The 23,682-nt window shown below is 46.3% G+C and overlaps 2 protein-coding genes across 5 annotated transcripts in view; one reads left to right on the top strand and one right to left on the bottom strand.

Moving 5' to 3' along the window:
• DGLUCY (D-glutamate cyclase) overlaps positions 1-12,952 on the top strand; it is a 51,156-nt gene extending 38,204 nt beyond the window's left edge. For both annotated transcript variants that reach the window (XM_029067768.2, XM_029067750.2), the window contains 3 exons: positions 5,048-5,167; positions 7,129-7,280; positions 12,241-12,952. In XM_029067768.2, the coding sequence (XP_028923601.1) occupies positions 5,048-5,167; positions 7,129-7,280; positions 12,241-12,420 (452 nt within the window). In that variant the 3' untranslated portion in view covers positions 12,421-12,952. The remainder of the gene's footprint in view (positions 1-5,047; positions 5,168-7,128; positions 7,281-12,240) is intronic.
• A 1,134-nt stretch (positions 12,953-14,086) lies between these two features.
• GPR68 (G protein-coupled receptor 68) overlaps positions 14,087-23,682 on the bottom strand; it is a 41,195-nt gene continuing 31,599 nt past the window's right edge. For 2 of the 3 annotated variants that reach the window (XM_007660511.3, XM_007660512.3), the window contains exon 2: positions 14,087-18,464. In XM_007660511.3, the coding sequence (XP_007658701.1) occupies positions 17,164-18,375 (1,212 nt within the window). In that variant the 5' untranslated portion in view covers positions 18,376-18,464 and the 3' untranslated portion in view covers positions 14,087-17,163. Of the gene's footprint in view, positions 18,465-20,387; positions 20,681-23,682 lie in introns of those variants that run through there. The other variant, XM_029075756.2, reaches the window with a different exon arrangement.

Genomic DNA, 23,682 nt, shown 5'->3' on the forward strand with positions numbered 1-23,682 from the left:
ATGAGCTGTAAGTCGACAACATCTGTCAAGCAGCCATAGTGAGTGGAATAGGGTACTAGAAGTTAGGGGTTGTTTCAAAGAAAGCAAGACACAGTCCCTCTCCTCCAGGATAAAGTCATCTAATACAGCATTAGACAGCCATACATTTGTCTAAGAAACCACAGGTGCTCTGGTAGACTCCCAGAAATTTTACACCAGCTCTAGGAATAGCTGAACATTTCTCAGGGGAGCAAGGTAGCAGCTATCAGAAATTAGAATGAGCCATGTGGGGTAGGAGGAGAAGGCACCCTTACATTGTGAGTGTGTCGATGCACCCATCAACCTCGTGCTTGGCGGACCCAGGAACGAGGCCATGTGAACAGAGTCCTTCAGGTGCCAGTTTTTTTTAGTGGGAAACAGTGTAAGGGCAGAAAGAAGATAAAGTTGTGTTAGGGGGCCAAAATACAAATCCTATATTGCATGAGTGCAGGAGCCCTCAGCACTGGGGAACGTTGAATGCCAAGGGGGAACCTGGAAGGGAGCCAATAAATGACCTTTCACCCCGGCTTGCTGTAGATTTACCAGATGGTGCTGCCCTGGGCCCACCCCATCAAATGGCTAGCAAAGAAGAGAGAATTTACTCCCTGACTTTTCTAGCTCTTCCAGTGACTAGATAAGGGAGACTTCAGTGCTTGTTTTAGGCCAACTGCTGGATTATTCTGGGTTTTGCTCCCTGATGAGTAATCTAGCCAGATTACCAGATGGCCGGATCCTGTCAGGGTGAACTGCTTTCCTAGGGACAGCATTAGATACATTAACTATTTTTTTCCAATGAATCAATCAGTAGTATTAAAAGCCTACTAAATGCTTAAGAAAGCTATAGACATGATCTTCACCTGTCAGGATTTAAAATCTAGAAGGGAGACAGTTGCTAAAATAAATTACAGAGAGGAGGAAGTATTGGAGCATGAAGACACGTACATAAGTGCTACAGCGGAATGTGAGTATCCAAGTGGGTTTGTGACAGAGGTGCTAAAGTGGAAGTTGGTGGGGAGAAAAGAGACTAATCGGGAAGACCTCCCGGGAGAAATGTAAATTTAGAAGGGCTTTGAAGATGGGGAGAGCAGTGAGTTTTCTGCTCAGTGTGAAAGCGGAGGGAGGAAGAGGGTGTGAATAAGAGGTTTGTGGCGGGAAAGTGGAGAACAAGGTGTAATAAGTAAGTTGGCTTGAGAGAAATGAAGCATGTAGTTGAGATGTCATTGCAGGAAAGAGATAAGGAGTAAAAAGAGAGCTGATTGAGTAGCTAAAAGCTGATGGTCAGGAGTTTCAGCTTGATGTGGAAGGATATAGACTCTAGGCTCTAGATGGTAAACTCATTGTGGGCAAGTAACGTGTCTGCCAACTCTATGTTGTACTCTCCCAAGCACTTAGTATAGTACTCTGCAGACAGTAAGCCTTACAGTACAACTGATTGATAGACGACCTCCCCCTCGATTTGGAGGTTGTCACAGGGTGGGGATACATTCACAGAAACATGTTGTAGAGAAACGATCCAGTCGCCAGAGTGAAATATGGACTGAAGAGGGGCGAGATTAGAGGCAGGGAAGTCAGTGAGGAGGCTGCTTCAGTATTCAAGTCAGGATATGACAAGATTTGGACTAGCGTGGTGACGATGTGGATGGAGGAAAGGGTTTATTCCGGAAATGTTGTGGAGGAAGACTCGACAGGATTTGGTGATGGACTAAATATGGGATTTAAAGAGAGGGAGGAATCAAGGGTAATGCCAAAGTTACAGGAGGTGGTTGTGCTAATTATAATGGAAAAGTTAGACAGACTAGAAGATTTGGGAGGGAAGATGAGGACTTTATATTTAGACATTTTGTTCTTGAAATGCTGATGGGAAATCCATGTAAAAATGGTGCTGAAAGTAGACCGAAACTAGAGTGCATGCGGAAAGAGATTGTAGTAGTTCGGTAACAGCAAGATAGCTTTGGGAATTAACCAGGTGGAGGTGGTAGTTGAATCAATCAATCAATTATATTTATTGAGCCTTTACTACTAATAATAATAATGTTGGTATTTGTTAAGCGCTTACTATGTGCCGAGCACTGTTCTAAGCGCTGGGGTAGACATAGGGGAATCAGGTTGTCCCACGTGGGGCTCACAGTCTTAATCCCCATTTCGCAGATGAGGGAACTGAGGCACCGAGAAGTTAAGTGACTTGCCCACAGTCACACAGCGACAAGTGGCAGAGCTGGGATTCGAACTCATGAGCCCTGACTCCAAAGCCCATGCTCTTTCCACTGAGCCACGCTGCTTCTCACTGCTTCAAGCTGCTTCTCACTGAGCCACGCTGCTTTACTGTGAGCAGAGCACTGTACTAAGCACTTGGGAGAAGAGTTGGTAGACATGCTCCCTGCCCACAACGAGCTTACATCCTTTCTGCCTTCAGGTTCTGTTCTAGTGTTAGGATTGTTTGATGGAGTCAGAGATATGGGAGACCTGTCCATGATGGGGGTGGAGGTGGAAGCTGTGTCAGGGATGGTAATAAGTGTGACTGGGGAAGGTCTGGAATCACTTGCTAGCCCCATCCGGATTCCTCCCTGAAACCCTTACTGGTCTTTCCTTGAAGCACCCTTGTTTGTGTTTGTGAGTACATCTGTGTACACACATACAAATAGTGTCCTGTTCCCCAGGGATTTCAAAGAATTTCACAATTTATTGTATTGCTCCTCATAATATGCTCTACTGGGTGGCAGTTTAACACCCTTGTGTTATACATTGAGAAACAAAACAGTGAGAGGTTTACTGCTGCTTTGCAGGTCGGCACCTGTGCACTCCTCTGCACCTGAGTAGAAAATGTTACTGGGGTGAGAGTGAGGTAATAAGACATTTTTCTGATGGGTGTAATGATCTGTTCCTGTTTGTGAGGCTGTTCAGTCCTTTGTCCTTGGTCCCTCCAAGAAGAGTTTTGCACTTGAATCTCACTCTATTCTCTGTCCCCTTCAGCCCTCAAGTTAGAGAGGAGGGTATGCTCTTTACATGCTGAGAGAGCTCTGCCTGGATATACATTATCTAGGTAACTTAGATTAGCCATTTAGAACTACTCTGATTCTCAGTTTCTTCATATACTTACAAATCCTGCAACACTGAATTAATGTCCAGGAGGCAGGTGGAGATTGATGGATAAAAGCAACTATGGATATACATGGGACTTGTCTTACTTGATTAAGAAATATCAGAGACATATGTTAAGATAAACTGGATAGAATTAAGGTATTATAGAGCAAAAAACACCATAAACACAAATGTGCTAACATTTCACATCTAACAGAAGAATCTGAAAGATCCGAATTCAGAACTAGGTTTCATTTTTGTTTCTGATCTTATGGGAAAAAAGATTGATTGAGAAGAGCTTCTGATTACAAAAGACCCTGGGGGTGATAGCAGCCACACAGGTAAAGATAAAATCACACCAACAATTACCAGATAATTACTAAATTAAAGCATCAATCTGCAGTACATTCTCAAAGATTTTTTCCATTGCAACTGTCAAGAAAGCTGCAAACTGTCTTTAAAGAACTGATGATGCAGCCATTGAAAAGCTTCTGTTTGCATAGCCCTGATGTTATTACTTTTGGGAACAGATGAATTCCCACAGGGAGTAAGTGTAGATGGAGAAGAGGAGACTCAGAACTGAGCCCCGAGGGCTGCCCACAGATAGGAGGGTGAAGCAGAGTCAGGTAAAAACACTAAACAGGATTGGCCAGAGAGGTAGGAGGATGAGAGAACTGTGTCAGAAAAAAATCAGTGTTAGTGTTTCCAAGAGAAAGGAGTGGTCCACAATGTCAAAGGCAGCCAAGAGATCAAGGAGGATCAGTATGAAACAGAGTCAGTCCATTGGGTTTGGCAAAAAGGTCGATGATACTGGAGAGAGTTGTTTCAGTGAAATGATAGCTAATGGTTCTGTGGGATCAAGAGACTTTCTTTAAGGTAGGGCAGATGTAGGTGTATCTGAAGGCATTGTGGATAGAGGGAAGATGAGTGGGCATTTAGTACCATTTACTAAACATTTCAGGGCACTAAATAATAGAAGTGACTATAACCTGACTAGTGGATAGACTACGGGCATGGGAGTCAGAAGGACCTGGGTTCTAATTCCTGCTCTGCCACTTGTCTGCTGTGTGACCTTGGGCAATCACTAAACTTCTCTGTTGCCTCAGTTACCTCATCTGTAAAATGGGGATTAAGACTGTGAGCCCCATGTGGGACAATCTGATTCCCCTCTCTATCCCAGCGCTTAGAACAGTGCTCTGCACATAGTAAGCGCTTAACAAATACCAACATTATTATTAGCTTGAATCTACCCCAGCACTTAGAGCAGTGCTCGACCCATATTGAGCACTTAGCACATACCATCATCATCATTACAGCTAAGGAGTAGCTGACTGACTGCCTGTTTTATACACTAGTCTCTGTTTTGGGGGTGTTTTTTAATGGTATTTGTTGAGGACTTACTATGTGCCAGGCACTGTATTAAGCACTAGAGTAAATACAAAGTAATTAGATTGGACATAACGTCCCACATAGGGCTCACAGTCTTAATCCTCATTTTACAGATGAGCTAACTGAGGAACAGCGAAGTTAAGTGGCTTGCTCAAGGTCACTTAGCAGACACTTGATGGAGCCAGGATTAGAACTCAGGTCCTCTGACTCCCAGGCCCTTGCTCTTTCCACTAGACCACACTGCTTCTCAGTTCTCTTTTTAGAGAGGAAACCAGGAGGACTTCTGGGATTTTGGGGAAGCTGAACTTCTTGTGGCTTTGAAGGAAGTTCTGCTCTCAGAAACATCTACATGAGGAGAAAGTTTAAGCAGTCCTTTAAGCTTTACAGAGAGAATTTATGCTGGGGCACTTGCTTTTGGACAGGGTTTAGATATTTTACAGAGGGCAGTGTCATTTCTGAGTAAAAGTCTGGGCCCAAGAATCAGTAACTAGCTGTAGGCCAATGTAGGTTTGCCATCATCCTCTTCTCTAATTTTTTTTTGCCTTTTTTCCTTCCAACTAAGGTGTCGGAGATGGAGGGAATGAACTAGGCATGGGGAAAGTTAAAGAAGCAGTGAAGAAACACATAAAGAATGGCGATGTCATAGCCTGTGATGTTGAAGCTGATTTTGCCATTACAGCTGGTAAGAGAAAACAAAAAGAAATTCTCCTCCTCCTCCTCCTCCTCCTCTGGTTTTCATGTCCTAGACCACTTCCTTGCAGCTGTAGCTCATTCAGCGGTCTTCTCTAAGGGGCCCACAGCTCATTTCCCAAATGCAGCTCTTCCTCTGGGTGGAGGCTCTGAGGCCCACTGAACCTATCCTCTGTCTAGTCAGTCCCAGGATCCTTTCTTGCCTTTAAATGGTTCACTGTTCCATCTACCTATTCAGTTCAGTGGTTACCTCACCTTCCAGGCCAAACACATCAGTGGAAAGCTCCCTCTCCTGAAAGAAGGGCAGGCAGAGATGGGGATGATGGGCTGGGACTATGTCCCAACTTCAGGAGCTTCATCCTCATGCTATAATTCTCATGGATCTCTCCATCAGAAACCCTTAACCTTTTATCAAACTAAGCCTCTTTAAACTTACCTCTGATTGCTTCTCAAGCAAATATAACACTAGCGGAGTATTGTAGGGCATTGCTGTTCTCCACTGTCCCACTTTTCCCAAATATGTTTTGAAGGAGGGAGTGAGTAAGGCACTATATTTGTCATGGAAAACTGGAATCCTTCAGGCATGTGTTCTATGTCTGAGGCTGTTGTGGTGCCAGGGAGCAGTGGACTGTTCCTCTTTTGCTCATTCCAGGAGAGCAGTTAACTGAAAACTAATTCTCCCTGAACTACTTTGAGGGACCTTGGGGATCAAAAAGCCTCTCGATTTAGCTGCTTCAGAACGCTTATAAATTCTGCCTTAGGGTGAGGGTTCTTCTGTCAATTAGAAGGCACCGTGTAAATTTGCCTAGGCCCCAGGACAGAAAGGAACTAATCTGGGCGTAAAAGAAGTTGGAGAATGGGCAAAAATGTCAGTGAAATTGCAACCCTTTCCCACAGTTCTCCCAGCTAGATTCATTGGTGCTATAATGCTAGGAAGAGGGAGGAAGAATGATAAAAAGAATAATTGGATTTGACCATTTCAGTTTAAAAAAAAAAAGAAATCTTGCAAGATTGAATTGATGTACCAGGTTGCAATCCCAATGATTTAACCACTCTATGCTATAGACTTTTGCAGAGGGAAGAACACCCAGGATGGAGGAGGGGAGCTTAAAGGTGGGGTGGCCTTGGTATTGGCTGAGGGCCTCGCTCACATCAGGAAATAACACAGACTAAGAGAATGAGTGTGTTGCGTGCAGCAGAAACCTGGCCAACAACAGAATCCCTCAATCATTCCAGTCATGTAGGGCAAGCGAGTTCTAATGCTTGCTTACCCAGGTGTCAGCTCCAGAGGCCACTGCTCTCCTCTTTCCAGCCCAAGAGACGACATTATTGGTTTGGTTCCCATAGCTCTTTGAACTGGACACTGCCACCTCACAGGGCCTAAACAGCTGAGAAGGGGCTGGCAGAGTTAAGACTCATTAAACTCCTCCAAACTTTCCTGCTCTGTCCCATTTGCCTCCCTCAAAGCCGTATCCCTTCAAAGGTAAAGGTTGGCACCAATGGATATTCACTTAATTATGAACTCTTCGTGTAGAGAGATACTTAGGGAAAATGGAGGGAGTTAAAAGAAGAGCCAGGGATGGTTCAAAAGACTGCAAAATAATAACAGAAGCAAAATGAAAGGTCCTGGAATTGATCAAGCTATAGCAGAGAAAGATGAGGAGCTGTCTGTCAAAGAGGAAGGTCGACTGACTGTTCTCCCTCTCTTCTCGGGGCGGGGGCGAAGCAAGAGGGCCCAGGCTTAAGCTGAAGTACAAGAAAAGAGATGGACAGGGTTATTTGATAAAGGGGAAGGTGGATGTGGAAACTCCTCAGAATGTTTTTGAAGATGGGAGAGAGTTTCATCCTCCAGGGACGATATTAGTATGGCCTCACTGACAGATATGAACAGAATCAATCCCTAAGTCCTCCTACAGTTGAGGGAGTCCTTGAGTTTGCCTGTTTTTGTACCAGGTGTGTCCAACTGGGGAGGCTATGCAGTCGCCTGTTCCCTGTACATCCTGAACACAGATGAGGTGCATGAGCGCTACCTGAGGAAAGCTGTTGGACAGCCCAGTTTGTTCAAAGCTCCGGCCTGGTCTCTAGCCCTGCCTTCTGTCTCAAAGGTAACCGTTGGACTCTGCGTGGTTCTCCCTGTGTTCAGGCTCTTGGCAGCCCGTTGTCCTCCAGACTGATGTATGGAGTCTCATGTCTGGACCTTAAAATCCAGTGACCTCCCCTGCTTGCCTCTAGCCAGCCACATGGGTCAAGCAGTCCTCCCAAACACTTTAGCTACTTCCTTTCCTTAAGCACTTGGACAAGCCGAGAGTAAACAATTTTATGGGGTCATGTATCCCACTAGGGTTTTATTGATTTTTCAGCAAACACTTCGCCATCCTCTCTCCAGGCAGTGTGCCAAGTGGCCGACCTGCCCTCTATGAGAGTGGTGCCAGCTGGTACCAGCTCTGTTCTATTAAAGATTTGGCAGGAGCAGCCTAGTAAACAGTGTTTTTGTTGATGGAGGAGAGGCTACCTCCATCCTTACAAATATGCTGAAGCTGGAATCTCAGAATCCAGAAAGGCGCAAATTTGGTTGGTTTGGGGTTTTTTTTTTTTCCCAAAATAACAGAAACCCCATGGTCGCAAATTGTCCAGAAGGAAGTCTCGCCGGCAAAAAGCTGTCCTCCCAGGCAGAATAATAATAATGTTGGTATTTGTTAGGCGCTTACTATGTGCAGAGCACTGTTCTAAGCGCTGGGGGAGACACCCCACAGTCTTAATCCCCATTTTACAGATGAGGTAACTGAGGCACAGAGAAGTGAAGTGACTTGCCCACAGTCACACAGCTGACAAGTGGCGGAGCCGGGATTCGAACCCATGACCTCTGACTCCAAAGCCCATGCTCTTTCCACTGAGCCATGCTGCTTCAACAAGGCTGTGGTGGGTTTGAGAAGATTCGGGACCTGGGGGAGGAAGCTCAGTTCTGCCTTCCCCCTCCCTCACCTGCTGAGGTGAATTTTATTCCTGAAACTTAGGCTCCTGTAGAGATGAGAACAAAGGGTAGGAGCACTGATGGAATGACTACAGCTATGACACTGCCCCTTTAGCTGCATTGTATCTCTACTTGTTTGTTCATCGCCAGCCCTCCCATCTTTGTTTGTAGATTGAGAGCCCTTTGAAGGCTAGGAACTGTGCTTAATTCTCATCCATGTACTTCTTCCCAGCACTTAGCGCACACTTGGCATTTAACATATAATGTTGCTACATCTCTCAGTAGTGTGACTGCTGTCCTTTGCCTAGAAAGTAAAACAGCTCCCAAATGACCCATGCCTCATTCACTTCCACTGAGCTCATGGAATCAAAACTGGAAAAAGGGGACCAGAGATGACCTGATTCACTCTACCTATTCTGCTCAGTTGGTCTTGGGATTTTTTTGCAGTGAATGTCTCCATTCAATCGCATTTTAGTCCACAAGTGCTAGAACTTTCCTCCTAAAGTTGCCTTCAGCCAGTCCTGTTTCCGGGAGGAGAGGGTGGGAACCTCAATACACCACCACACCACCTTATATGGTGCTGGTGAATGATTTCCTCCATAAGACAGAAAACTAAGGTGAACCAGTTTTTCTCCCTGGCTCCACTCTACTTGCCAGGGTTCTTAGTTTCACGAAAGATAATCAATCATCTGCAGGGAGAGAGAGGAATATCAAGGTGAGGGGAATAGTATTTCTGCTTATTTTGTCAGTTCCTCCTCACATCTTTGCATTCGTTCGTCACAAGCAGTAGAACCCACCTGTTGGAGCAATACAACCTAGGAATAAGCTGTTGTACCAAAGTAAGGGGAGAGAAGGGAAGAGAGGAAGGAGGAGAGAAAAGACAGTTTTCTCACCCTGACAGGATTCTGCCCTGCCCCAGCAGCATTTGTGGGTAGAAGTAGATTATCTCCTAGCTGTGCTGAAAAAATCTGTCCCACTGAAACAAAGGGAAGAGGGGCAGCATGGCCTAATGGAAAGAGGATAGGCCTGGGAATCAGAGGACCTGGGTTCTAATCATAGCTCTGCTCATCTGCTGTGTGACTTCTGGCAATCACTTCACTGCACCTCTGTTTCCTCAACTGTAAATAGGAATTCCGTTCCAGTTTTCTCTCCTACTTAGACTGTGAGCCTCATGTGGGACGGGGATTGGATCTGACCTAATTGACTTGTACCTACCCCAGTGTTAGAATAGTGCTTGACTCTAGTCAGCACTTAAATACCATAATGATTAAAAGAGAAGGAAAAGCAGTGTGGTCTAATGGATAGAGTACAGGCCTGGGATTCAGAAGGACCTGGGTTCTAATACTGCTCTAGCACTTATCTGCTGTGTACCATTGGGTAAGTCACTTTACTCCTCTGTACTTCAATTCCTCATCTGGGAAATGGGGAATAATACTGTGAGCTCCATGTGGAACAGGGACTGTGTCCAACCTGATTTACTTGTATCTACCCCCTTGCTTAGTACAGTGCCTGGCACATAGTAAGTGCTGAGCAAATACCATTAAAAAAAGAGAAAGGCAAGTTGGAAGCAAAGCTTCCAGTTAAAGATCAGTTAAACACTGCAAGTGATTTTCTGAGTTTCACCATCATTAGCTTAATAAAACCAGAAATGATCCTGTTCTGTTTGGATGGTCCATATGGAAGAATCAGATACCAGATACCAGTGAGGAAGGAGGCTGTGGTCACCCTGGTTCATGTTGCATGAATAGCCTCTGGAGAGAATTTGGGAATTCTCAATTCTTCCTTTCCATTCTAATGGGAAGAAATGGGATTTGAGTGTGGTTTGTAGGATGGTGGTTTTTTCTTCTTTGACTTTATCCTCTGCTTGAAATAGGGTGAAGGAGAACCTTCCCCCATGAGAGCTGGCATAGCCTAGAGGAAAGTTAATGGCCCCAAGAGGCTGGAGGCCTAGGTTCTAGTCCTGGCTCTGATTTAGAACTTAAAAAGATTCTTGTATCCCAAGTGGGATTAGAACTCACAACCTTGAGGCCTTGAGGCAAAATCCTTAGCCCTGCTCCATCAGTGACCTCCATAATTTTGTAAAGTTTTGTTTTAACTTGTCTGTTTCTGAGGTAATGAGACTAATTAAGAACAGCTGAAATCCTTCATTTTACACACAAACACACACACATGCCAACAACACCAAGCCTAGAGCCACCATCCTCACCACACAAAGCCTGAACACTTACCTCTGCTCCACACCACCTCTGAGAATCACTAGCACCCTGTAACCTCTCAAATTGAATAAAATGTTAAAAAAAAAAAAACCTGCTTCAGGTGCAAACCATCTTCTAGGTAATGTCTGAGCCTCCATTGACTCATGGGAACAATATGATAAATGGGGGATTGGTTGCCAAACCAAAGACAGATACCATTTTTTTTAAACCAGTGTTTCCCATAATCGTGTACTCAAACCAAATATATAAATATAAATACACAAATGTCTTTATAGTGACTCAGAGAGGCTCCGAGGAAGGGTAGCCAATTTTTACTTCATCAGAAATGAAAAAGATATGGTTCCCCTCCCTGGTGATCAGGCAGTCCCAACCTGCCCTCCCCTTCTCCGCTTCCCCGTACCATCTTTAAAAGGCTCTCATGCACCTACTGCTCAGAGCTAGTCCCATTAACTCTAAACCAATCCACTGCAAAACATAAGATGTACACTGGAAATGAAAATACTGTTCATCTTAACTTGAATCATCCTAGGTTGAGGACTTCCTGTATGCTTTCATTTGACAAGGGCTCCCCTTTTCAGAGCACTGCCATCCATGTGAAACACTTTCAAGCTCAACCCCGAGGCAGGCAGCAACCTGAAGAGGGGTTGCTGTCCTTGGGCAGAAAGTTCGGAAAGAAAGGAGGACCAAGAGGAACATTAGAAAACAGTGTGACTACATCTTGAGTGACAAAGGAAACTCTTAACCTGCACATGATCTCACACAAGCTTTTCTGTATGGAAGGCAGGCAGGCAGCGCAGGGGAGTCATCAAAGAGTCCTACCAGCAGCCTGTTCTCCAGTTGTCTTTCCTAAAAGTCTGCCATTTGTGTCCCCATGGGGACAGAGCCACTCCTGCTGAAAATACTTCCTCAGGGAGTTTAGGTCTTTCCTTCTTTGAGAGGATTGCTTTTCACATGGAGCGCTTATAGCTAGTCACCAGATTGCCATGCCACTGTAAGCAACACTAAGAGAGTGTGGATAGGCTCCGGGTTCCCCAAGAATCCTGTTAAGGGAAACAAGCTCACTGGTAAGGAAATTATAAAAATAGGATATGACGCAAATGAAAAGATGAAGTGTAGAATACAGTCGGAACAAAGAGAAGAAAATGCTTTTCCACACAAAAGAGCCCCGGACAAAGGAGCCTTCAGAATATCCAAAAGCCTTGCCAAAATGCCAAGATGTCCTGGAACACCAATTTCCCATGTGAAACCAGCCATCTGTCTCTGTCCCATGATTCTGAAAGCTTTTTCTTATTCTCACCTTCCCAGCTGCAGCCCCTCTCTGCCTGTTTTCATTTGTGGGGCTCTCCTCTTGAGCAGGTGGCCGTGTCCCCAAGGAGAGAATGGGTCTCACTGTTGCCCTGCTTCAGCACATCTAGCCTGACTCCTTGTTCAGAATGACTTAGGCTGCTCAGTGGAGGCCTCTAGACTATAAGCTCATTCTAGGCAGGGGACATGTCTACCAACTCCGTTATATTGTACTCTCCCAAGCATTTAGTACAGTGCTCTGCACACAGTAAGTGCTCAGATGCCATTGATTAATTGTGGTCAGCCAGTTGCCTGTTTGAGAATTTCCCCTCCTAAGAAGAGCATTCCCAGCCCAAAAGCAAGTGTTAAGGAATTGTTGGTGCCTCTGAGCCAATCTTGGTGTCTTAGCACCGGAATTTCCCCGTGACTGAACACGCTTTCCTAGGTCTTTTGAGAATTGCAACTGCTTTGAAAGGTGTGCCTGCAGTATCTGTGGGGTTAACAGCATCAGTGGTGGAGAGAGAATGGGGCTGAAAACCATTTTGCCCCTGTCACAGCTGAGTAATGACTCTTTCCCCCTTGCCTCCTTTTCAGGAAGAAAAGCTGCTGAACATTCTGGTCCAATATAAGGTCCGGAGCGGAGTAACAGGCAACTTGGGCCTGGAGGTGGATGGGCTCCCCTTCTACAACACCCACTCTGAGATGATTCAGAAGCTGGTGGACACCACTACTTTGGCACTCAGCCCAGGGCACCCTTCAGGCAGCAGGAGCTGAGCCCTCTCTCCCCTCCGCCCCCCTGGGCTGTGGCGGCTGGCTGTCAGGAATCTTGCACCAAGGTTCATGTCGTTAGGGCAGCAGTCTCAAAGCCAGTCTCAGTGGTGGCTGTGCTGGAGGAGGGGGTGAAAAAGGGAATTTCCAGGGAATGTCAAACTTCCGCTCAGCCTAGAACAAAGCCACCTAGTCAGTAGCACGAAGAATGATGAGTTGGCTTATTTGCCTACCAGAGGTCCCTCCTGCGGAAAGGTTGGGCAGCTTCAACATTCTGTGGGCCTGACAATTTTTGGCATCTAATTACAAGCCTTCTGTGCAAGGCTTCTGAATTGATCTTACCTTCCCACTCAAGCTTTTCAGGAGCTTTACCACTGGGGGTGGGACAGGAAATAGCCAAAATTCAGGCAGTGAGGGAGGAAGAATAGTTGCAAGCAGGAGATAGGGATGGATCAGCTGCAGGTGGGGTAATCAAGAGTTAACCAACTTTCCTGAGAATTTTTTTAAAAGAGAATAAAAGTGTAGTTACCAAAATGAAGAACTGCTTGCATTTTTGAGTGGCCTCTTTTTCCACCTCACTGGGATTTCAGTCCTTAGCCAAAGCAAAGAGTTATACTGTGACACACTATGACACACAGAATCATTAGCTCTTAGGCAGAGGTTCAGCAGGAAAAAAACCCAATAAGCTGAATCTCTGTATCCTTTTTTTTTTTGCAAAGTCTTGCTACATTGGGACACATGGGTCACTTACCCTCAGCCTCTGGAATGCTTTCCTGTGCCTTTCCAACATGGGGTAGAGGCAGAGTTCAGAGCTGTGTGAGGAGAGCTATTTGTTCGTATTCTTACATGGTCCTCCTAACTCTTGCTTAGTCCCCAGTATTGCTCAGTGAAATGAGGCCAGGTGGAAACCATCTCCAAGTAGCTCAACTGACAAGCAGCAAAGAGCTTCATTGATTTGAGTCCAAAACCTCCTGGACACCCCCTCTCAAGATAGAAATGAACACATGGAATCACAGTTCCAGACAGTCTTTAGTTGTGGCCCTGATGATGGAAGTAGGTGGCCAAGCAAAATGTATTAATGTGATATGCTAAAGTTGGGGAGTAAACATAGAAAGGGACCATTGCAGAGAGGACATATCCAGCCTAAACAAAAACTCTGCCAGAGAAAGTGGGTGTTTCCCCATCAAGACAAAGAGCTTCTCCAGCTACAGAAAGACTAGGCTGTAAACACACAAATGGGATTAACAAGCCCCAGAATATAGGGTTGAGAGTTGATCAGGTCATCCTTTCCTTTGGGGCATTGCCTCCTGCAAGATAAAATGAGGTAAGGGCAGGTCTGCTCTAACAATTATCTGGATATTTCTGGTTATAAAAATATTATCTAAAATGTCCAGCTAATTGAAACTTAAGTCTGTCGTGGACTTGGACAGTACAGTTAATATCCTACTTTATAGACTGTGCTTAAGGAATGTGTACTATTAGCTTCCCCACAATTTTGTGCTTCTCAAGCTGTGAGAGGCTTTCCTCTCCACTTTCATGCCCTGTAGAGATTGAAAGCACAGTACCCTCAGCAGTAGCTGAGAAAGGCACCTCTGCTCACTGAATCGTTACTTACTTTGGCTGAGATTACCCAGGAGTAGATACCACAATATCAATCACAAAGACTGCCAGCTTCTTCATAGCCAAAGTTTATTTGTCACACAAACACGAAGACAGAATGCACATTCCAGCACAAATATATTTTATGTAAAAGAGATGCTGGTACCTTAATACAAAAATACAACTCTGGACAGTTTATAATACATGCTTCATTCAGCACAATCTTCCAGTAACACCATCATGGATAGTAAAGCCAAAAAGGGAGGGGGAAAATACTGCAAGATAGAATTTTAAAAAAAAAGTTAAGGGCCTAACTGAGCATGGCACTGCTAGATTTGAGGGCATCTATAGATCTCTTCCATTTTAGGAGTGTTGCTGGAGCTTGGGAGTGATTTTGGTTTGGTGTTATTGCCCAGCAAGACAGAGAATGAGGGCAAGCTCATGGCAGGAACACCCAAGTGCCGACACTGGATTAGTCATGTAAACATTTTAGCAGATGCTCTCCCAACAGTGCTCTTAAGCAAAAGGAAGGGATTTGAAAGATTGAGTCCCGGGTGAAAGTCTAGCAGATGGAAAGCTGCGTGAGACAATGTAGGTCAAGAGGATAGGAGAGCAATGCTACCGGAGAGTGAGGCACTGGCTTCAATGCACACATAGGGATGTTGTGACACCTCTACGTGAGCAGGATTGTGGACCCAGTGGAAAACCTGGAGCAAAAACCTCCTAAACAGTTGGCTGAAAAGACAGAGTTGAATTAGAAGATCAGATTATAAACAGGTGGTGCTAAATACTGCCTCTACCAGTGGCTGACAGGTGGTCCACAGAACAAATGACAGACAAATGGGTAGAAGAAGAAAGAAGACATGGAAACTCGATATCAGGCAAAATTCCCATATTGGAAATGTCTCAGTGCAAAAGGGGAAGGGGAGGAAAGGATCCTTTAAGAATTTGAGCCAATAAAGTGCACAGAGGTGATCATTGAGAGGACAGGGTGGATTTTCCTGCCACTCCCTCCAGTGGCCCTTCCCAGAGTCTGTGACTTGCCCATCCCCTTCCAACCCACCCGCAGAGTAGGGTGACCCTCTCCTAAGCACATGCCCAGCTGAGCTCTGCATTTCCCAAATCAGAATCTCAGCTCTCTTTAGCCTGTTTCTGCCAGCAGAGGTACTGACGTTTTTCATTTGTAAACACGTCCTCTGCACACGCACACGCCCACCCACCCATCACATACTTTTGGCCACAAATCTGGTGCCAGTGATAGACAGAAATGGGATATTCTTTTTTTGTCTCACTCCAGGGAGTCAGGCCAGACACACTCTGGCTCCAACTCCACCATCCCTTGGGAACAATTCCCAGACACTTGCAGCTTGACTGTTCATTATTGGTAATTTCATCAAGAGGTACACTCACTGACCACTATACCTGAGTCACTAAAAATAAAACCAGCCCTCTCTGTGGAACTCAAGAGATGATGGGGGAGGCAGGGGGTGGGGGAGATGACAGGCTTGGAATTGGTTTTCCATAAGGAAATGAACATAAGGTAGCTGACTGGCTACTCGGTCTATTTAAAACTTCATTAGTCAGAGGCTGGTTTAATGGTGCCACCAGGAGAAGGAGGGCGTTGGTGTGTCTAGAACAGATCCCTTACTCTCTTCCTCCAGGCCCTGGGGCTATTCTTGCCCCCAGGAGGGAATTAAAACAAATCCTTCTCTTGAGAGGGAAAAATCCCACTTCCCAATGAGCCTTTCATCGCCTTAGCCTAAATATCACTTTCTCCTTGGTGAATATGCTAAAGGACAAGCTGAAATTTTAAAAAAACACTGACTTTCCTAAGGCACCCTTCTTACTAAAATCATGAGCTGCCACTAGGATGCCACGAAGCCATACTGAACTGGACACGTGGAACCTCAAGCCTGCTGCCCTGCCTACCCACAGGCTTTTTATAGTATTTCTCTGAACTATCTTTCATCATTCCAAAAAGCTTTCGCATCAAAGCTTGCCCATTGCACATTTCACATCTTGCACAAGATGCACATTGCATCTCCTCACAGCATTCCTGGGAGGGAGGGAGGAGGAGATATTATTTGTCCCCATTTTGCCGATGAGAAAATGGAGGCACAGAGAGGTCAAGTGACTCACCAGAGGTCCCCCAACAGACCAGAGGCACAGCTAGACAGGCCTAGAACCTAAGCATCTCTCACTCCCAGATCAAAGCACTTTCCACAGATCCACACAGCTGTTTTGAACCTGTGTCAGTTATTTGGCAGGAAAAATGAAAAATGGTGTCACTGCCAGGATTTCTCTGATAGGGTGGGGATGGTAAACAAGCATTTAGTGGTAAATGTGCAGAAAGGATTCAACCTGCAAATTTGAGGTCCAAAGGCCTGAGAGAATTATGTTTATATTGAATTCTCTAACCTTGTGGTACAAGCTACAGGTAAGTGCTCTTCTGATACAACCAAATACCTGATACCATCTCTGCTGCCTGATGGGTAGCGTGAGGCGCAGACTTTGAACATTCAGAACCCCTATTACCTCCCCACAATGCACATACACTCTCTTTCTCATCCCAAGGCTTACCCAATAACACACTTGACTTCTTTCTTGAACAAATGATTCTTATGACTTTTTTTCCCCACACACCCCTTGTGCCTTGTCCCTTGCTCACTGACCGAGCTTACTCCTAGGCTCCCACCCAACCTGACTTTTCTTTGAAAAAACCTCAAAATAGTAATTCAATCCCTTTCCCCATCAACTTTCACAGGCTACCCCAAGATACAAACACAGGCTCAAGATGGCAGTCCACCCCTAAAACATTCAGTCAGCACCCAAGGGTCATACATAAATCCACTGTAGCTTATTCACATGGTATCCAACTCTGCCCATCAGTTCTCAATGGGTTCTCCTAGAGCCAGTGTGACTGTACTGACTCAGCCACATGTGTCCGTGACTCGCCCTGCCTGGTCCCTTGGCTTCTGTTTTCCCTGCTCTGTGGACTGAATGCCTTCTTTTATCCAGAAGGGGGCTCGACGCAGTAAGAACAAGCCAGGATGTGGAACTGAGGCAGAGACAACCCAGCCAAAGAAGAGAATTGGGACCAAATCTTGGCCTCAGAGCACAAGTACACCCATTTCACCCATCTATAGAGTCCTAAATCGGTCCCTCTGCCTGATAGCCGTCTGTCTCGGCTAAGATTCTGGAGGGACAGTTCCCCGTGTTGAGTACAGAAAAGTCCTCCCCGGTCGCGTGAAGTTTCCTCAGCAGCTCTGGCTCTTCCGTTGGGGTCTTGTTTTTCCCAGAGGTGTTGGGAGTATTCAGCTGGTACAATTCCCGGGATGTCCCAGTCTTGGCACACCTGAGGAAGGCACAGCAGGAGTTCCGGAGCCTGGCAAGGTCCCGGTGGGTGTTCTCACTCACAAAGCAGTATAGCACTGGATCGGCCACACAGTTGAAGCTGGTCAGGAGGAGAGAAAAATGGTAGATGTTGAAGATGTTGTTGGCAAACTCACAAGTGGCCTCCCACAAGCTGCGCACCAGCAGCAAGACGTGATAGGGCAGGAAGCAGGCGAGGAAAATGACCACTGTGCTCAGGACCAGCCTCTTGATCTGACTCTTCCTGTTCTTCTGGGTACCGTGGCTCTTGCGGACGGCCCGCAAGATGCCCCAGTAAGAGAAGAGCAGTAGGCAGATGGGGAAGAGAAAACCGACGAAGAAACGGTAATAGTTAATGTTGCGCTGCCAAAGCTGGATGGGGTAATGTTCGAAGCACACTCGGTGGTTTTCCTCATCCTTGAAGACCCTTTCATGCACAAAGAAATAGATGCTGGTCAGCAGCTCCTTGACCCAGACGACCGCACTGACCGCCACAGCAGCTTTCACCGTCCGGAAGCGGTGGAAGCGGAAGGGATGGGCTACGGCCAAGTACCGATCGATGGAGATGCAGCAGAGGAAGCCCACACTGATGTAGATGTTCTCATAGAGGAGGATCCCGCAGATCAAGCATGAGAGGTCATTGTGGGGCCAGTTGTCATGCTGCAGGACATACTGGAGCCAGAAGGGCAGGGAGCAGATGTACAGAAGGTCAGCCATGGTCAGGTTACACAGGTAGACGCCCAGTTCATTCTTGGCCTTGATCTGCAGATAGCCGTAGTAAAGCGAGAGGCAGTTTGCTGGGAGGCCGGCCACCAACACCATGATGTACACCACGGGAGCCAGGGTCTGGTGGATGGTGTGGTCGATGATGCAGCTGGAGGAATTGTTCACCGGCATCTTCTCTGTAGAGTTCTCCATCTTCTGGGCACGCGCTACCTCCCCCTCCGAGGGGTCAGGCGATGGGTCTTCCTTTTCAGTAACATTGTACATCCAGGACGGTGGTGCGGTCACCTAGGTCAGAGCTAGGCCCTGGCCAACAGGCTGTCATCACTGCGCTTCCACTCTGGGCAGTTCAATCCCTGAAAACCAAACAGAGGGAAAAGTGTGCTAAATAAAGAATTGCCCAATAAATGCGTCAAGCTGGAGGGTTCCTTGGGCCCAATGTGCCTGAGTTTGAGGCCTCTCTGACCTACCAGACATGTTGGGATATCACTAAGGCAATGCAAGACTGAGGCAACTTTCCAACTCCCTCTGGCCTGACCTGACCCATGAAGAGTGTATAGATGAAGTATAACTAGCAAGAAAGGGGCAGGGTGAACTCTACCTCATGGAAGTGACTCACATAATCCCCTTTTAATGTATTAAGCTTTATTAACATTTTCAGTCATCACAGAAATCCATTGAGTCCACACACCCCAAAAAAAAAAGTTCTAGCCAATCTCTCTGGTCCTGCAAGAGGTGGTCTGAGGAGTGGCTTAAACACTGGTGTGTGCATCTTGCAAAGGTCCTTTTCCCCCCAAAAAGCCCGACTTGAATATGGAACTATGTTGCCCCCGTGCTTTCCTAGCACACACTCACTGCAGCTGCTGCTGGCAATGCTGTGGAGACATCTGGGCCAGAGGAGACAGCAGCTGCCTGCCTCTATTTGTTACCCCTGACCTCAGCCTCACCTACAACCCTTAGTGGCTGATGTGAGCTAAGGCCTGCTTGGCATTCACACCAGAAGAAGGTTTTAGTCACTCCCATATGGCACCACTAATGCTACCAAGCTGTGGGGGTCCTGTTCTACTCCCCACCCCTTGGATATTGGTAGGTAATGGACCTCCCCAGAAAGCAGCATAGGGTTGGGGGTGGTCTCCTCATGAGGCCTGAGAGGTGACCCTGTAAGCCCTACAGAGGCCTCTTGGTTCTTGCTTGCCTCAAGTCAACCCCAAGAGGGATTCTACCAAAATAATAATTATGGTATTTGTTAAGCACTAATTATGTGACAAGCACTGTTCTAAGTGCTGGGGTAAATAAATACAAAGTCATCAGGTTGGACACAGTTCCTATCCCTCAGGGGGCTTAATCCCTTAATCCCCATTTTACAGATGAGGTAACTGAGGCACAGAGACATGAAATGACTTGCCCAAGGCCACACAGTAAGCAAGTGGTAGAGGCAGGATTAGAACCCATGACCTTCTGACTCCCAGGCCCTTGCACTGTTCACTACTCCATGTTGCTTCTCTAAAGCAAAAAGTAAGTTTCAGGCTTCGGGTTTTCTTTTTCCTTTTCTTTTTAATGTTGAGAGAGGATGGAAATCTTGTAATATGAAGGGTTCATTGGGAGTTGGGTAAATCACACCCTTTCTACATGCCCAGGTTTGGCCCTGTGAAAAATGAGGACAAATTGCCAGATTAATCCATCTGTCAATCACTGGTGGTGTAAATTAGAGGGGAAAGGAAGGAAGAGAGAGCAAATGACACAAAAATATGACTGGAAGACAAGTCACGGTCAACAAGTCCCCCCTTCTCCTCCTCTCCCGGCAGTTTATCCCAGACCCCTGGGTAGATTCTAGTAGTGTATTGTAGGGTTATTCCCAGGACCCACCTTACTGGGATACCCACCTGCGCAGTGAGACTACAGCGGTTGCTGAGGTCACCTCCTCCTCCTGTCATCTAACTCCTAACTCGATTACATGAATTCTTTCTTTCTCGACTCTCCCTCTTGCTCTAACACCAGCACCTCTTTTGCTGGCCTTTTTCATTCTGATGCCACATTTCTCCCCTTTCCTCAGCATCTTCCAGACTTTCACTGCTCCTTCCTCTTCAGCCCAGTCTCGCCTCTCAACTCTGTAAGTGTCCCTCCCCACCACCACCACACCTCTAAATCCTCCCCCACCCCAATCTGCCTGGAGGTGGAAGCATTTGGCCAAATGGCTATTTCGTGAAGAGGGGGAGGGGAGAGGTTGGGAGAAAGGGACAGAGGAAAGAGCAGCTACCATATAACCTACAATCTGTTACCTGTTGGGTCGGGTCAGGCCGGAAGCCATTCCTGTGGGCAGCAGACAGGTCTGGGAATCTGTCCAAGTATCCATGGCTGGGCAGATGGGTTAGTTCTAAATTCTCACCCTCCTCTCCAGATTTCAGATCACTGTTCCACGGGCTTGGGGATTAAGTGGACAGGGGAGGGATTTCCATATCCACCGAACCTTTGGACCCATGAATCCAGATCCCTGGGGTGCTTTGGGCTGGAGGGTCTGCACGAACTGATCTAGAAATCAGGCTCCACTGCCCTTCAAAGACGCTCCCCCCTTCCAAGGGAGCCACCCCAGGATGGCCTGGCTACTTCTGGAACCTGAGAAGGGCAGGAGTCAACCAATGACTTGTCAGTTTCCTGTTTTCACGTCCCTGAAACACAGCCAATCCCCTTTCTCTCTCTTTCCCCACCCCTTCAGCCTCCTAAACTCCTTTGGGAAACAAAGGAAGAGGCCTTCATTCAGATGGATTTTGAGAAAGAAATCCCCTCGGGCTGGCGGCACTGACTCCCTAAGTGGAAGTCTACATAAATGCATGTTAATGTTCCAGTTGGTTTTCCACCGCTTCTAATTAGTTCTTCTCCCTTGGAAAAATCTTGGGAGTCAAGTTAACTCCAGCAAAGCCATATACAGGCACATTTGCCCACAGCCCACTCCACTAAGAGGAAAGCTCCCAAGAGCAGGGCTAGCTGGTGGCTTTCTGAAGGCCTCCCCTCTCTCCCCCTTTCCCTCACCCCCAGCATTCCTGCCTCTCACCTCCTCACATCTCTTGCAGACACCCTTAGCTGCAGGGAGAATGGGCTGTTTGAGGGGCTGCTCTCCAGCTCCCCTTAACTCTCCTACATCCAATCTAATGCCCTGGCCTGGCTCAACCACCCCCTTAGATCCCCCAGCTGTCACCCATTGGCCCTTTATCACTGCCTGACCTTACCTCTGCTTTCTAAACAAGGAATGGAGGACAGTCAGGTGGACAGCTGACCAGGCTGGAAAATTTTTCTAAGGCCTTTTTAAAAATATTTATTAAAGGTTTACTATGTCCAGGCACTGTACTGAGGACTGGGGTAGATACAAGCTAATCACAGTCCATGTCCCACATGGGACTCACAATCTTAATCCTCATTTTACAGATGAGATAACTGAGGCACAGAAAAGTTAAGTGACTTGTCCAAGGTCACACAGCAGACAAGTGGTGGAGCTGGGATTAAAACCCAGATTCTTGGAGTCCCAGGCCCATGCTCTATCCAATAGGCCACACTGCTTCTCTACTAGGCCACGCTGCTCCTCATTCCTTGGAAGGGAAATGTCAAGGATCTGAGTCATTTAATTTTTCTGTGCCCTAGTTTCCTCCTCTGTAAAATGGAGATTCAATAGCAGTTCCCTCTCCTACTTAGGCTGTGATCTCCATGTAGGACAGGGACTGTGACTGACCTGATAATACTGTATCTACCCCAGCATTTAGTACAGTGCTTGACACAGAGTAAGCATGTAACAAATACCATAATTAGGGGCTGCTTCTTTGTGTGTGAGAGGTCCAGTACTGTCTTGGGTTTTTCAGGGATGTGGGAGGGGGTCTTTAGCCCTTGTGGTGAATTTCACCACTTCCCTTGGAGAACTCATTTGCTCCCATGAGGATTATGCCCAGGTTTGGAGGACTGAGAGAGCTCTTTATCTTCCCACCTAAACCTTGTCCTCCCCTTGTCTTTCCCATCTCGGAAGACCACACCATTTCTTCCCTGCCTCACAAGCCCATAACCTAGGCATTATCCTCAATTCATCTCTTTCATTCAACCTGTTATCAAATCCTGTCAGTTGACAACATCTCCAAAATCTACCCTTTTCTCTCTACCCAAACTATTGTGCTAATCAAAGCACTTATCCAGCCTTGACTATTACATTGAAATCCTCATTAACCTTCCTGCCTCCTGTTTTTCTCCATTCCACTCCTTCATTCACTCTTCTGCTTGGATCATTTTTCTAAAAAAAAAATTCAATCCATGTTTCCCCACTCCTTAAAAACCTCTGGTGGCTGCCCATCCACTTCCACATCAAACAGAAACTCCATACCATTGGCTTTAAAGCACTCATTCAGCTCACCCTCTCCTACCTTACCTGGCTGATTTCCTATTACAACCTCCCCCCACCCCACAGTTCGCTTCTCTATTGCCAACCCATACCTCAGTCTCATTTATTTCGATGCTGATCCCTCACCCACGTCCTCTCTCTGACCTGGAATTCCCTCTCTCTGCTTATCTGACAAACCACCACTCTCCTCACCTTCAAAGCCTTATTAAAATCACATCTTCCAGAAGCTTTCCCCAATTAAGTCCTCATTTCCCCTACTCCCTCTTCCTTCTGCATCACCTACACACTTGGATCTGTACTCTTTAAGCACTTGAGATTCACTCCACCCTCAGCCCCACAGCACTTATGCACATATGCATAACTAATTTTCATGTCTGTCTCCCCCTCTAGATTGTAAAGCTCCTCATGGGCAGGGAATGTGTCTGCTAACTCTGTTAAATTGTACTCTTCCAAATACTTAGTACAGTGCTGTGCACACAGTAAGCACTCAGTACCACTGATTGATTGTCACACATGGGATACCTCATCCTGTCCCCTCAAGAATCCACAGGAACCCTGAGGGGTAGGGGAATAGAGCCATCTGAGCTCTTCAGTAATGGGACACTCACTGAAGCTTGAAAGTGGTGAGTTCTAAATAAAAGGAAACATTTCTTGGTGCTGCAGTGGGTATGAATATAGAATTTATTACCTCTAGGTTGTGAGGCTGAAAATATCAGTAGTTCAAGAGGGTTTTGGATACATTCATGGATGAGCAATTCAAAAGCAGGCTGTTAAAGGGGAAAGTTGTGGATGTTAGATGGTACAATTCCCTATGGTTTTCAGAAGTCACTCCCAAATCTTTAATACCCTCAATTGACCTCAGGTCACCATGAGATTTAAAGCCGGCCCATACTCTCCCCACATCTTGACAAACCCAGCACAGCAATTGGCCCCTCACACACAGAGCAGCAGCCCCATCTAACTCATTCATTCAATTGTATTTATTGAGCACTTACTATGTGCAGAGCACTGTACTAAGTGCTTGGAAAGTACAGTTCAGCAACAGATAGAGACAATCCCTACCCAACAATGAGCTCACAGCAATTCCCTTCCCGCAACCCCCACCAGGGTCAATCTTCCTTCAGCTTCCAGATAGCCCTGTCTTCCATTTCTCCATTCAATCATAGATAGAACCCAGAGAGAGCAACAAAATCCCCACA

Source organism: Ornithorhynchus anatinus, chromosome 1 (assembly GCF_004115215.2).
Source record: "Ornithorhynchus anatinus isolate Pmale09 chromosome 1, mOrnAna1.pri.v4, whole genome shotgun sequence".
Lineage (NCBI taxonomy): Eukaryota > Metazoa > Chordata > Mammalia > Monotremata > Ornithorhynchidae > Ornithorhynchus > Ornithorhynchus anatinus.